The sequence below is a fragment of the Mizuhopecten yessoensis genome, unplaced genomic scaffold, assembly GCF_002113885.1.
Source record: "Mizuhopecten yessoensis strain PY_sf001 unplaced genomic scaffold, ASM211388v2 scaffold7017, whole genome shotgun sequence".
NCBI lineage: Eukaryota > Metazoa > Mollusca > Bivalvia > Pectinida > Pectinidae > Mizuhopecten > Mizuhopecten yessoensis.
In genome coordinates, this window is record NW_018406839.1 from 27,832 (window position 1) to 44,682 (window position 16,851).

The 16,851-nt window shown below is 36.1% G+C and overlaps 1 protein-coding gene across 1 annotated transcript in view; it reads left to right on the forward strand.

Annotated features, from left to right (window-relative positions):
- Positions 1 to 16,851, forward strand: part of LOC110452966 (nephrin-like) — a 43,581-nt gene that overhangs the window by 5,329 nt on the left and 21,401 nt on the right. Inside the window, exons 3-7 of the mRNA XM_021501747.1 lie at positions 9,250 to 9,503; positions 10,171 to 10,423; positions 12,373 to 12,654; positions 13,897 to 14,223; positions 16,376 to 16,678. Of these exons, the coding sequence (XP_021357422.1) occupies positions 10,402 to 10,423; positions 12,373 to 12,654; positions 13,897 to 14,223; positions 16,376 to 16,678 (934 nt within the window). The 5' untranslated portion in view covers positions 9,250 to 9,503; positions 10,171 to 10,401. The remainder of the gene's footprint in view (positions 1 to 9,249; positions 9,504 to 10,170; positions 10,424 to 12,372; positions 12,655 to 13,896; positions 14,224 to 16,375; positions 16,679 to 16,851) is intronic.

Genomic DNA, 16,851 nt, shown 5'->3' on the forward strand with positions numbered 1-16,851 from the left:
AATCATGATATGAAGTTGTGTCTCCCTTAGCAGAATTTTGATTCGACAATATTTCCACGAGTAATTGCCCTTTGTTTATTTCAGTATTTGATTTTTGTCCGGCAATTTCCTACATTTTTCAACGGATTTCTTTGTAACTTAGTATACATTATAATCATGATATGAAGTTGTGTCATAACCGAATTTTGATTCGACGATGTATGCAAAAGTTATTGCCCTTTGTTCATTTCAGTATTTGATTTTTTTGTCCGGATATTTTCTCCTACATTTTTTATAGCATGTCAGCTAACCACTCTTAGAATGATGCAGATCGCTTTTTCAATATAAGAAAGTATATACAGTTGTGGGATCGCACAACGTTACACGATGTGCGGTGTGCGCACGATGTGTGCACGGTGTATGAATGATGTGTGTACGATGTGCGAACGATACAAAGTTGGACGATCATTCCTTACGCATATTTGTGTGCACGAAGGGCGAACGTTGTGCGATAACAATCGTGGTTGGTGTTAATTGAGGAATGCCTTAACAATATATACTGTTTCGTGTTTAAACATATACACTTGATTTTTATGTATGTTTCTATATTATGCCTACATCTATAAGCTTATCTTTATGTCTATACTTTCCTAAAATGAGAAATTGTGTTTTCGGTATATTTAAACGACCTTATCGACACAAATTACAACACAGTCTCGTATACAGGTAAGCATAGCCATTTTTTACCTGGACCGTAGTTTTCCCCCGCCCGGGGCGCTTACGTATTTCGTCGGATAGGGCTAGGGGTGTGAACATCCAGGTGAAGGGGAGCTATAACAAATAACAAATACTAAACGTGTCAGGTGCAGACCAGGTAAAACTTCGGTCCCTCATCAAATTGTTATTTATCTGTTCTGTTACCTTGGAGCCAAACCCATTCAACGATCACTGTAATGCTGTGTTACACGCATTGTAAAACTGTACATAATCTTCATTACTGTGATGAGAAATTACAGTAATGCAAACAGTTTTCATTATTGCATACGAGCTTTTCGTATTTGTTTTCATTCCGTAATTTTGATCTACAAAGTTTACCAAATCGCACAGTTGTGCGGAGAGAAGCGCACAATGGGACGAACGAATGTTAAATCGCACAGTTGTGCGCACCATTTGTGAACGAATTGCGGACGGTGCGTGAACGGTGCATGCATGGTGTGCGCATGCTATTTTTGGTGCGTTGGGCGGTCACACCCAACTGTAACACTATATGGCATTCAACGGGCGTATATATTCTGCCCCGCGGTACTCTTGTTATAGATCTTGGTCGGGGCTAACCTTTTCCCATGACATGTTATCAGAGAATATGTCAAGTTCAAGGTCAAGTCACTGTCCGTCCTTGGCTTTGGTCAAAATAACAGAGCTGTCAATCACCATTACCTGTGGTACCATCATTACATGTACTGGGGTTCGTGTGGCGTTGTCCGAATAGCACAGCTGTCATTCACAACTATTTCAGGATAAAGTCCCATTAAGGGGTGGGAGAGGGGGAAGGGAAGAAATAAACGCTAAACGCCTTTCTATCAATGCTGACCATTCAGAAATAACTTGACCCTATAGTATGAATAAGGTACAAGGTTTGTCAGAGAAGGGAAGTGAAGGGAAACGTATAAAAGCGATCGTCAGTCCGAGAACATATCTTAGATCATTTTTTCTGATGGAAATCCCGTGTTTTGATCATGATCAAATCTAGTTATTATTATTATTCTTCCTCTTCTGCTTCTTATTCTTCCGCCGTAAAAGTTTCCGACACTTTTCTCAAAGAAATTTTGACAATAATTAATGAAACTTTACAAAAATGTGCATCATGGGTGTGTGCAAATGACCTTTAATTTCCCTATCAGTCATCAAACATGGCTTCCACAGCCTCTTATTGGTCGAAATTAGATATTGGTCGGTTTATTCATTTGGTATGTAGGTGTATTTTTGCATCATTGCGACTATGGGAGCAGTGTGGGGTACTTTTGTAGTACTTCTTCTCCCCCTTCTTCTTCTTCTTCTTCTTCTTCTTCTTCTTCTTCCACTTCTTCTTCCACTTCTTCTTCTTTATCTGCTTTCGCCGTGGACTTGTGATGCTATTTTTGATGGAAACATACACCGGGACATGATAATTTGTTACAGCTATATTTTTGACTTAAACTAAGTTGTTCAGAGTAATTGTACATGTTTTAGTGTTAAGATCGACTTTCGGTAAAAATGTTTATAATCAATGGATTATCAAATAACTTATTATAGTTAAGTAACATGTAAACATACAATAAACAATAAAAATATTACACTAGCTTGTTCTTTTAAAAGTTGTGACTTAATGAATGTGAATATTTACCTATAACATTTGGCACAATTTAATGATGAAAAGTCAACTTATTAAATAAGCTGACAATATGTCTTTAACTATTAACATATATTAATTAGAGGCAGAAATAATAAAAATTAAAAAAATACCATTGATTAGGAAAAGTGAGAACATGAAATGGAAATAAATATCTGAAATATTTTTTTTGAAATAATTTATTAAACAGTGCAATACATATAAAAAATAATGAATAAAAGAAATCAAATTATTATGTAGAAATGCGTTTATGTCATAGTTTCATAGAGCCAGGTAGCAATATAGTCCGTAAGAGTAATTTCCCTTTTAATGCATAAAGTGCAAGTGCTTGCACATTTTTATCGACCTATTTCGACTATTACAATCGACCTGAAATTTAGCACACGACTAGTTAAGTGCATACTATTTATGAATCAGAAGAAAAAGGTGAAAAAAATTATTAACGAATTACTGGGCGTGCGGAAATACAAACGTGTTTGAAATTCTGACTGTAAATTGAGAAAAAAATCATATAAAAAATAAGGGTATTACCATACTTTTTTTTGTTTAGAAGGGAAGGGCAAGTGAGCTTATGTCATGGTTTGGCGTCCGTAGTCTGTCCGTCGTCCGTCGTCGTCCGTCAACTTTTCTTGTAAACAACTTCTTCTGAAGAACTTACAGGTAAAGAATCTTAAGATATAGCTGGTCGCTTCGCTGGTAAGAGCCCAACACAGTTTGAAAACAAAAACGACATTGACCTACTTTCAAGGTCACAGCGGTTGCATATGTCAAACGCTTTAAACGACTTCTTCTGAAAAACTAAAAGGAATATAATCTTTATATTTGGCTAGTAGCTTCATGTTAGAACCCGACAAAATTTAAGAACGAAAATTACCTTGACCTATTTTCAAGATCACAGGGGTCAAATGTGTCAAACACTTCAAACCACTTCTTCTGAAGCACTGAAAGGTATAAGATCTTTCTATTTGGCTAGTGGCTTCCTAAGATAGAGCCTGCCAAAGTTTGAGAATGAAAGTTACCTTGATCTACTTTCAAGGGCACTGGGGCCAAATGTGTCAAACACTTTAAACGACTTTTTCTGAAGCACTGAAAGGTATAGAATCTTTTTATTTGGCTAGTGGCTTTCTGGGATAGACCTAAAAACAGTTTGAGAATGAAAATTGCATTGACCTACTTTCAAGGCCACAGGGGTCAACTATGTCAAATTCTTCAAACGACTTCTTCTGAAGAACTAAAAGGTATAGAATCTTCATATTTTGCTGGTGGCTTCCTGTGATAGAGCCCGACAATGTTTGAGAACGAAAATGACATTATTCTACTTCCAAGGTATCAGGGGTCAAATGTGTCAAACACTTCAAACCACTTTTTCTGAATCACTGAAATGTATAAGATCTTTCTATTTGGCTAGTGGCTTCCTGAGATAGAGTCCAAACATGTTTTTAGAATGAAAATGACCTTGACCTACTTTCGAGGTCACAGGGGTCAAATATGTCAAACCATCAAACGACTTCTGATGAATAATCCAAAGGTATACAATCTTCATATTTAGCTGGTGGCTTCCTGGGATAGATCCCGACACAGTTTGAGAACGAAAATGAAATTGATATACTTTCAAGGTATCAGGGGTCAAATGTGTCAAACATTTCAAACGCCTTTTTCTGAATCACTGAAAGATGAAGAATCTTCATATTTGGCTGTAGTCTTCCTGAGATAGAGCCTGACAAAGTTTTAAAATGAAAATGACCTTGACCTACTTTCAATGTCACAGTTGTCAAATATGTCAAAAACATCAAACGACTTCTGATGAATAATCCAAATGCATAACATTATGATATTTGACTGGTGGCTTTCTGGGATAGAGCTCACCAAAGTTTAAAAAAGGAAATGACTTACAGAGGTCAAACTGATTTCAAAGAATTTGTTCTGAAGAACCAAAAGGAATAGATTCATAGGTTTTGGCTGGTAGCTTCTTGGGATAGATCTAACAAGTTTGAGCAGGAAAATGACATTGACCTACGTAGAAAGTCAAAGGGAAACATATGTCAAACAACTGAAGAAGAACCAAAAAGCATAAAATCTTATAATAATATTTGGCTGAAAGTTTCAACAGATGGAGCCGACAAAGTTTGCGAGTGATATTTAATGAGAATATTTTGCTATGACTGCTTAAATATTCAGGTGAGCGATACAGGCCCTCTGGGCCTCTGTTTATAGTAATATAATAATGCTGAAAGTTCATTACTAAACCACTCGACTTTTGTCTTCCTCCTTTATTACATAATTTATCAGACTCATCACTCATTAATTTTAGCTGTACATTGCTTATATAATAAATATGTTTTAATCTTATTTTCACCTAACTTTTGAGATCTGCTATTGATTTTTCTAAACATCTGTCGGTACATTTTGGCCGATTCCATTTCGACTTATGTTTGACTAATTGTGGGTTAACATTGTCCTGTATAGAATGTACCAGCTCACATGACCTATTCTGATCGCTTTCCGTCAGTGGTCCGTCGTGCCGCCGTGCGTAAACTTTTTACATTTCGACTTCTCGAGAACCAGTGGGCGGCGTTTTTTTTCGAAACTTGGTCAGAATTATCCTTGGTAGATGAGGCTAGACAATTGTAAAATTTGGATTCCTGCCCAACCCGAGGGGAATTGGCAGTACCCCAAAAGGAAAACATTTCAAAAATCTTCCTCTCAAGACTCAGAGATAACATCCATTCTCCCTTGCGGAGGGGTAAAATAACTATAGTTTTGGAAAGAAATAGATAATTTGATACTGGCAACATACACATTACTAAATATCGATCGTAACACACGGCGGTAATTACAACTAGGACGGGGATACATGAGTATGCACGAAGCAGGGTCAATTACGAGGTCGCGTGGTTCTCATTGGATTATAGAAGGTCAGATCATTGATGAGGTCAAATTTCACGGGTCGTCTGCTCCAGTTATACACAGATATACATGATGCAACAAAATTGTCCCGGCAGCTTTCCAAGGGAACACGTAAGGTGTTTCAATGAGTCAAATTGCGGATTTTTCAGTACGTAGAACGTCAGCTTTATATTCAGTTCTTCTAAATTCTCCCACTTGGGGGTCGTTTCTGTTGATATTTGATCCAAAGAACTATAAATGGTTCGGTGCGTTAATTATGGCCCCCAAATGCATCAAAATTCAAAATCTTAAAATGAACTTTCAAACGACTGTTTCTTTAACTTTGAATACTTCCCAAATACTATCATGAAAATATTTATTTGTATTTCTATTTTTTGTTGCCATGGTAACAAGTTCAAATTTTGCATCAATTAGAACAATTTGAATATTCATATTTTGCATAGTTTTTCCCCTGGAAATGCGCTCTGTTATGTATTTGATATTCCGGATAGTTGGTCCCGATATTAGACTATGCCATTTATGTAGTGTCAAGTGATGTAATAAAGCCTTTTCTCGGTGTTATGCCAAAATGTGTTTGTGTTTCGAAGGAGCTGCCTAAAAAACCTCATATGTAACACCCACTAAGGTAGCTAAGAGAAAAACTAGGTGAAAACCTGTCAAAACTGACTGAATATTAAAATTTAATTATTTTTGCAAATATTAACTGGGTACCATGGCAGCCATAATTAAAAACACAAATAACTGTGTACATAATAGTACCGAGGAAGTATTCAAAATTAAAGAAACAGTCATTTGAAAGTTCTATTGAAGATTTTTGATTTCGATGGCTTTGTGGGCCAAAAAAGGCCCAAACTATATGAAGTCCTTTGTGATATTACCTTCAGATTTTACATCTAAAACTGTTGAATTTCAATGCTAGATCTGCCTGTACAATAGATTGAATCTAGTTTCATCTAATGCAACAAAGTTAACACTTACTGAAAAATGACAAACATTATATGTACAATTTTGTACACTTACATATCTTTATTTATACTTAAATACAGTAAATATAAACTTTAAACGCTTGACAATTCGTACTTCCGTTCAAATGTGTAAATCATTACAGAATATTGATTAGCTATTGAAGTGAACAAATTAGCTTTCTCTGCTTTAAGAATATCAATAAGGATAATTAGAAACATTATATTTTCACCACTTTTATTTTTGTTTAACACATTGTATGCGTTCGTCAGCAACCATTTATAATCAAAATCAAAACTATTTCGCATGTAATATACCTGGTGATGGCAATTTTTGTTATTCAACCAGATTTAACACTAATATTGACTCAAGAACAACAAGTCCATCATGAAAATGACATCATTTCCATCAACTAAATCATCACTGAACACAATACAACACACACTCTTGACCCTCAAATTTGACAATAACAAAATAAGGGTATCAATAAAACATCGAGGAAAACATGGTCGAAAACGCTACAAAACTTCATGTCAACAGCGACAATAAAGAGGAAGACACTTTTGCTGTAGATACCTGGAATTTCTAACGTTTATAATCAGTACAAACATTAAATTTTACCATTTCACGTGGATAATCTTAATTATTAAAAAGAAAAATCTAAAATCTTCATTTTATACTTATAGTTGTGGGAGACGTGACACTCTCTAACCTGCTATGTCTTACATGTTAAACATGTTTAAGTTAGATACAAATACAACCTTCATGGATTGGCATATCAGCTCAAACAATGTGTTTAAACATTCTGCCTACAACTCACATTATCATGCTTAACAGGACTCCACGAACAATCCAACTATTCCTCCTCGTCAACATACAGATCGAGCGCTCGCCAGTATGGGCGGGGCCAAATGACCGACTTTTGAAAGCTTCTTTCCGATTGGTCAGTTCACTGAAGAATGACACGTCGCCAGTTCAGGTTATAAAGTAGGACTTTACTACGTACTTGTATACAAGGAAATACAATGTATCTAAACAAATTAGCGTAGTATATTTGTTAAGGTGTGTTAGTATGGGGATGGTACGTTGTTTTTTCTGTCTATACTGGCGATTAGAACATGCAATTTGGTTTAAACTTTCGACGTATCGGTCTCGAATTCAAACCAAATTTCATGTTCTAATCAAAAGACACACGATTAACGGTTGCACGAAATATGATGACAGGGTAATAAATGCAAAGCCGTTTTTTAGTAATTTAAATGCTGAGCACACTACTTTATTAACTGTGGATCTAGCCCGAATTTCCTCTGGCCCTAACACCAGACTTCGACATTTTGACAGATAGATGTCTAGTGTGGGGCCAGATAGCACTGATATATGAAAACGTGGATTTCGCCGACACCGTTTGGAATAGGATAGTACTAATATAAACACCCAGTCTCATCTGCCCTGGCAACATATTAAAAAAAATTCTCGTCGTCAGAAAGCTACGTTATCGCAGCTAGGTATCGGAGAGTTATGAGGGGCTGACAAAAAAACTCTTCACACAACACGTATCTCAAATATACCGATATATCGATTATTTATTGATCCAAATCAGCTCTTATTATCACCAACAACTGCTAAATTCTGTCAGAAAGGTCCTCGATTTTTTATCGTTCAAAATTTCCCACCTGAGCGAACGCCGTCTGCTATTGCCAACCGGAAGTTTACAAGCCAAACCGGTAAAGTGGGTCGTGAACACCCCCTGAAGTTTGACCCCATATCAATCCGCCATCTCATTTTAAACTATACTACAACTAAAGTTTTCTAACGTTCAATACATGTGGATTTCATTCAATGCAAAATATGCCAACAGTTACCTATTTCAATTACTCAGAGGCACTGTATTAAATCGGAACACATTTTAGGTAGGGAATACAGTCGTATGAAACACTTGCTGATTGGCTGGTTTAGTTGGTGAGTCCTTTAGAACATTTCCTGAACGCGTCTGTTTGTTGATTAGTCACTCCTCGATACCAAACGGTATCGGATAATTCCACGTTTTCATATAGCAGTGCGCTCTGGCCCCACACCAGACATGTCTAAGTCTGGTGTTAGGGCCAAAAGGAAACTCGGACTACGGTAGATCAAGATCATTTCAATTTACTAAAATCTGCATTAAAATGCTTCCCGATATCGATCGCGAGATTTCTTTAAAAATTGTAGCAGTTGTACAAATTTGAATGTATCAAGATATTATACCAATATAAATTACAAATACCTGTATTTAAACCATATTTTGTTTTTTTGTTTTTTTCTTATTTATTTTTTCCAGTTTCCGATCTACAAGCAGTCACATTCCCAATGTAGTGCATATAGATGAGAGGGAGAAAAAGATAGAGGAGCTTCTAGATGAGTTCATGCTTCCAGTATGCATCAATGTACAGGGACATTAGTATTTTGATAAGAGAGAATGTAATAAAACAAAATGTTTGAACAGAATTATTTTATTTATTTTAAAAAAGTCCTAAATCATACCAGAAGACACAACAAATGTTTAGACAGGTCGGACGGTGCAGTGGATAGCGCACTTGCCTTTCACCAAGGCGGACGTGGTTCGATTTCCCGGTAGAACGTGAAAAGGTATGGGTGGGTCACCTGCCTGATCACGTGGGTTTCTCCGTGTACTCCCGTTTCCTCTTAAAAATAAATCCTCCACGCGCGCTAGCATCCGTGCCAACAAGAGTGATTAATATAAGTTGAAATAACTTGTTTCATAATTGTTGTAAGATAAATACAATTTATTATTTATAACATATGTCATGCCGTGACGGCACACGTGCTTTTGTTAATTTAGATGTGATTTTTTTTGTAGCGTGTCATCACCCCCTCACAGGATGACCCCTATTGGGAGATTCAGGTGTTCTTAGGCATGTAATATGTTAATAATAATAATAAAAAATGTATTTACATCAGCATTTGCTTTAAAAGGTGACATTTGCTAACACGTACAAGAATACTTTTTACAGCTGGTCCCTATCCCTGTCCCCAGCGGACACTACCTACAACAGGACTGAGAGGGACACGTTATCGGACATCACCTGTACAGCTGACTGTAGACCTGACTGTACCTTTGTCTGGACAAAACCTGACGACACCAACTTAACTGCCTCCGCTGTGTTGTCACTGGGACAACTGAACAGGTCAGAACACGGGACATACAGATGTACGGCTAGAAATATTATCGGCGAGGCATCTTTAACAGTCAGTGTTACTGTAGTGTGTAAGTATGTTTGTATATGTCAATAAATAACTTTACCAATAGACACAGAATATCATTGGAAAGTCGACTGCAACCATCAGTGTTACTGTACAATGTAAGCACCGGTATGCTGGCTATTCGGTATAATGGGAAAGGTAGCAGTCCTCACTATTACAATTCTTAATTTTTTGGTTGAATTGTTATCATTCTTATTTTTTGGAAACCGGTGTCCGTTTAAAAAAAGAAGAGATTTTAAAATAGTTTGTAAATTTTAAATACCTTCAAACAACTTTGCCTTAATTTCTTTTTGGTCTTTAGTATTAACCAGGATTTCAGTTTGTTGGAAAAAAGGATGCTTATTGTTTATGCAGAGACTTTGATCAACTTGAAGCACATCCTTTGTCTTTGAACAATATCAATATTCATCAAAAGTTTCATAAAAGTACGGTAATGTTTTAACAAATCATCGGGAAGAAACCGTCAACAATTAGATCGCAGATTGTTGAATATTTATCCTCGGAGTTTTCTCTACTTGGGATCTACTCTTTATCTTTGAATAATATAAATATAGGTCTTTTGCGAAAACTGTTTACCAATCAGATCGCAATATTATGCTACATATTAATGCGCATTTTTAGTATTGTTGTATTGTACATACATAATAAATATATGTTGTTTTCTTTTTCAGATGGACCTGGGAACAGTGTTGTGTTACAACCCCAATCAAAAGTAGTGGATATTGTTGAAAATCAGACTACCCAATATCAACTGCTCTGCTGACTGTAGACCGTCATGTAGCTACACCTGGTTTAAATCAGACAAAAACTTCTCTAACCCGTTGAGACTGTCTGTGGCCACGAGGGACAACGCCGGGCAGTACACGTGCACAGCCAGCAATACTGTCAGCGGTAAAACGGAGATGTGGAGCCTCATTGTTAGATGTAAGACTGTTTATCCCCTCGCAACGAGAGTTCGAGGGGCGATATGATTCTGCTCGTTCGTGCGTATGCATATATGTTACACTCTTTGTCAACACTCTAGCCACTTCATTTCTCTACGTAATTTCATGAAAACTTAATGCAAGTGTTTAGTATGACAATACGTTGAACAAGTTCACGTTTTGGGTAACTGCGTTGAAGGTTTAGGACACTGTTACTATTTAAAAAAAATAAAAATGTCATGGTAATAATAATAATAAGAAGAAACAACACAGTGCCGTGCCGTGACTCGAACCCGCAACCCTTCGGTCACGATACCGGCGTCCTACCATGAGACTACCGTGCCTGATAAAACTTCATGCTTCATGAAACTTCATACAACTGTTTGGTATGGCAATGCCTTGAACAACTTAACGTCTCAGGTTTCTACTTTCAAGGTCAAGGTCACTGTAACTATTTTAAGAAACTTTTTAGACTTCATTCCTCAACAGAATTTCATGAAACGTGATACAAATGTTTGGTATGACAATACCTTGAACAAGTTTGCGTTTTGGGTGACTGCGTTTAAGGTCAAGGTCACTGTTACTATTTTTAGAGAAAACAAACTTGTCATCGATCTATCGACTTCATTCCACAACGGAATTACTTAAAACGTCATACAGGTGTTAGGTATAGCAAATCCTTGAACAAGTTCACGTTTCAGGTTTCTACTTTGAAGGTCAAGGTCACTGTTACTTTTTAAAAATAAACTTTGTCATCGCTCTAGCAACTTCATTCATTAACAGAATTTTGTGAAACTTGATACGATTGCTTGCCATGACAATACCTTCAACAGATGCAGTCGCTAGAGCAGTTACTTTAACATCATTGCATTTCTTGAGCTAGTAAAACGATGACTGCCGTAGAATGTTAGCTGAGCCTGCGCACTGCGTAAATACATTATTATTTCGCAATGACGCGTCAGAAAATTTAATAATATGAGGCACGGTAGTCTAGTGGTAGGACGCCGGGCTAGTGACCGAAGGGTTGCGGATTCGCGCCACGGCACGGCAAGGTGTTGTATCTTTGAGAAAGATGCTTTACCCCGCTTGTTCCAGTCTATTCAGCTGTGCATGAGTACGTTGTTGGACAGTGCTAGAATTGTTGAATGCTAGCTGTTAACGCCGAAATGGCAGATCCGGCTGTATGCTCCCCAGGGAGTTGAGAAAGATATTGACTGGTTGCAAAGGCCCTATAACCACGGTTAATAATTTGTGACCCCCTTTGAGACGACCTACGAACTAGGTCGTGATAAAGCGGTATATAAGAACCTCGAATTATTATTATTGTTATTATATAAAGTAAACAACAAAAAACTAAAATTACATTTAAAATATGCTGCCTGGTGATTGGTTATTTAAAAGGCCCTTCGTCCGTTCCGTGGTCCGTGGTCCGTCCGTGGTCCAATGTTCGTGGTCCGTCGTCCGTCAAATTTGATTTGTAGGTTTCCCTTGGTCTGTAGTTGTGCATGTTTACTTTTGAGACTGATCGGATACACAAAATGGCTGACAAGCAGCCATCTTTGATTTCGATATTGAATACTTGTGATCACTATTTCTCAGAAAGTACTTGAGGGATCTTTCTTAGATTTGATACGTATGTTCCCCATGGTCTGTAGTTGTTCAGTTGTGATAAATTGAGACTGATTGGATAAACAAAATGACTGTTTGTTTTTGCTTATTCTCCAAAATACTTTGATATATTGGTTTTACTTGGTCCTTAGTTGTGCATGCTTTTTTTTGAGTTTTTGTATACACAGCAGTATAAAATTAAGTTCAAATGAAGATGATATAATGGTGGACGCCAAGATTCCTCTGGGATTTCTTGTTTCTGTTCCTTTCAAAATGATTCGGCAATTGATAGGCATAAAACGTTATACAATGCTTTCGTTTTTTTATTCTCTTGCATTGTAGTTCCGCCTCGAATTATCAGTCTTAATTACACAAAAGGGGGCGCTGATGTCACTGAGAAGGGACCTAAAGCACTGATCTGTGCTGTAGAGAGTTTCCCTCCGTCTACAATAAAGTGGTATTTCAAAGCCAACAACAGTCTTCTTTCCACCGACCGGGACGTACTAGAGAGTACTTATAACCTGACAACTGCTGGCTGTCTTGACACGGGACTGTACACCTGTTTTGCCAATAACAATGTCTCGGACAGAGCAGTAACTATGGACATAGGAATCAATGTTTTGTGTACGTAATTTTTTGTCTGTCTATAATATCAATCTGGCTTAAATTCTACACGAACACCAAAGAAAACCTTATATAAAACCATGTCATACGTCTATATCTTTAATAACTGTATGACAATGTTAACGATAATGTATGCACTGTAACATGTATCATGCTTAATATATATATATATATGTCGGTAATTACATTATGGAATGTTTTGCACTGGAGATAATAGTTCCACTGATTTGATTACCTCTCCACTATACTTTTAAAAGGAGCAAAGTAATATCAATATATTTTTGAGGCAATATGATGACAACATATGTTAGCGACATTTAGCATATTATTTTATGTGATGACGCTCCAAACAATATTTGATGTAGAATAATATCACTTTGCATCCAGGTTTTCATTAATTTGCTCATGCTAACAGTTGGTGACGATGATAATGCATATTATTAAAATTAATTCATTTTTCTAAACTTGGTATACTATTTTTTTATTTTGCATGCGCACCTTGCTTTCTGAATCCAAGTTAAAGCCTTTTCGACGTTTTGAAAGTATCAAAATCGTAATGGAAAGACATAAATAATAAAATTAATTAGTATAGCTTGAGGAGTTGAAGGTTATAAAAATGACACAGTTGTGGGACGGTTAAGTAACTGAATTCGGATGTTATTGAATGTACAGATAATGGTTTTCATGGTTATTTTAGTTCCATGCGGGCCAACACAATTACATCTCGTGTACCTTCAAGTATCGATCGTTTAGTTTAGGAAATATTATTAGTAGTATTGTCAACGAAACGGTAACAGTTATCAATAACTGATCAAATCGTCAAATAAATCATTATGTATGTATTATCTGGGTTAGACTTATTGTCCATCTGTCGATGGTCAGGGTGACACTAATCCTTACTTTTACTTAATGTATACACAGAATCTTTCACCCTTAATTGTGAAAATCCATTGTTCATTTCGCCTTCTCATAAACTTACTTTTTGTGGTATGCTGTGTTCTGAAAAGCGCTGTCCTGATATTATCGTCTCATTTAGGAAGACGATAATGGCAAGAATTTAAATGCGTTAAATATCTCCCTGTAAACAGGAGAGATACACGAGAATAAAATAACTTATATTCAATATTTACACGCACGCACGCTACTTCAACTGTGAAGCTAGACATGTGTGAACCTTATTACCTCAAAGATAACCAAGACAGAAGATCTACTGTATTTATTAATAGTTTATGTGTATCATAGGTAAACCACGTCCGGACCCAAGAGCTGAAGTTGATGATACGTTTGGTTTAGGAATATCGGAAACGTTAGTTATCAATGCTATGTTTCTCTCGAATCCGGAGCCTTCTATCACTTGGACATTCCTAAAACCAACAGAAATGGATTCAACAAATCTGTTTAATGGGAAAGACAATTTCAAGATATATACTACCTTCGAAACGACGAACCTGTCTTCGATGTCAGTTGGTACACGTACAGATATGCAAGAGACATGGTTCGGAGTGTACTCTGTCACGGCAACAAACAGTCAGGGAAGCGAAAATCTGCGTTTTACAGCTGTAGCAAAAGGTAAACAACCACGTCATTATATAAGGAGAAATTGAAGGTAGTTATGAATACTCGTTATGATAATGTAGTCCTAGTTTTCTGGTCTTTGTTCTATTCGTTTGTTTTACAATTACTTATCTCTTGGCTAACATAGTATGACTTATAACACTGTACATTTGTTCGAGTTAGCACCAGAAACATTTTACCTATTCCATCACAAGCACTCGGCTCACTAAAGTGAATAATATCAGGAAACACCTGTATGTAATAGTGATTAGTTAAGGATAACCACTCATTCGATTTGTTCTCGTTTATCTTTTGTATCTTGTCCCCAAGTATTAATTAATGTATTGTTCTCGGAGACATATATGAAAGTAAGTCTTGTGTTACGTACAAGGTTGTTGTTCGATTTTATTAGAAAATGGTTCCATACTGGGCAATGTCTAACACCAAATAGTACAGGATGGAACAGACAACATTATTTGACAATCCTTAAACTTAAAGAAGAAATAGACAAATTAAATATTTGAAAATCTAATTAGTAAGTGATCATCATTCAAAGACAAATACACTTCCTAAGTGTACGGAGCTTCATACATATCGACGAACTACTGCTTCCAGACTTATATATGCAGTGATTAAATGCATCTTTTATGCTGCTAGGAATCTATTTGCCAGGTAAACTGCGACAAAAAACGTATTAATACAAATTGCATTCATTCAAACATGGAAAAGAGTTCTGACACTTTTTGGCTGGCTACTTATAAAACCACTTTTACTTTAACATTTTAATCACTTTTTTCTGCAATCATTTTTTTAAATAAACTTTATACTGAACCTTTCAACTAACATTGTAGAAAACAATTGGTAATTCCAAAATATATAGTTAGTTGGGCTTAAAATGATACATTTAAAACTGTAGATTAAGCTTTGATAATGCTATTTCAGTCACTAAGTAAATGTCAGGAATTAAGTATCTGGTAAAGAAGAATATTTTAACATATATTCTATTTTGAAAACTCCAATCTGATTCTTACCATCGATGTGTTTAACTGAATTATCTGGCATAGAGTATTGCCGGCATATCAGACGTAAATAAGTTACGTTTTCTGCATTCGATACAGTAGATAACGCTTAAAGATTTTGCAGTTAATGTCATGTCTGATGGTAAACTCTTTCCGGATCATATTTGGAAAAAAAGAAGGAAATGCAATAGAACTTATCTCTGGTAAGAACAAAATTTTAAGACCTCGTTCCGGACCACTTAAAAACGAGCAATGACCTCCAAATGAATGGCTATCAAGTTACTGGAATTGAGAAAACAGCGAAGACAAATACGTACAGATGTGTTTGTGAAACCTTGTATATGAAACACAACTGAGTAGCAACCGATACCTTAATGAATCAACCAACAGATAGACATGTCGGCTTAGTTTTGAATTTATAATACCTGTCGGTTTCTTGTAACGGTATTATATACCTACACACCCAATTGACAAAACACAAATTCATCGAAATTGATCATAATATTAATTATGTCATAATTAGTATTTCTTTTCGATTCTTACTTAAATGTTGTATTCTGTGAGAAGTCTCTCCTTGCTTTATTGCTTATTTATGATGTGTTGTTGATAATCTATGACGTCACAATTTTGTCCCATCATAATATTACAGTATGCCGTTGAAGGTGTTACGCGTTTTAATTGTTTATCATATAATGATTTTCTTCTTCCCTATTTTGTTTTTATCTTGATTTATTTAATCAAAATTCATCATAATATTAATTATGTCATAATCAGTATTTCTTTTCGATTCTTACTTAAATGTTGTATTCTGTGAGAAGTCTCTCCTTGCTTTATTGCTTATCTATGATGTGTTGTTGATAATCTATGACGTCACAAATTTGTCCCATCATAATATTACAGTATGCCGTTGAAGGTGTTACGCATTTTAATTGTTTATCATATAATGATTTTCTTCTTCCCTATTTTGTTTTTATCTTGATTTATTTAAACAAAAAATCCTCAAGTGTATTTTTATGGGCGCTTATTCATGAACAAACCTCTTTTCACCTTTTCTTAAGCAGTAATGCGAAAACTCCACATTTAAAAGTTTGATTGAAAATGGAATGCAAAATGTTACGTCAATGCTATGTCCTTCTTCTTTTCTTTAGGAAAACCAAGTCCTCCGTACGGGGGTACAGCTGTTTGCCCTGATGTAGATCAAGCCACTCTGAGCTGGACATCTGGATTCAATGGGGGATCTAGTCAAACGTTCATTGTTGGCATACGAAACGATATGCGGAGCAGCATTACGATCGATAGAAGTACCAACCAAACGGACCCGGGACAAGGCCATTTTGTTACCACCACAGTGTATGGCCTGAAAGCTGAAACAGAGCATGTCTTCACAGTGTATGCTGTAAATGAGATTGGCAACTCATCATTTCCAGAAGAAGTTAATTGTACAACTAAAGGTGATCAATTTATTTCCTTCATATTGCTTTAATAATGGATAAGACTAATCAGCAGACGAATACGTAACAAGAAAAAACAACATATTTTTGAAATTAAAGGAGGAAAACGTTGGACAACAATACGCTTAAATGTTTTATCAAATCAAACTGTACAGGGACATATTTGTTAACTT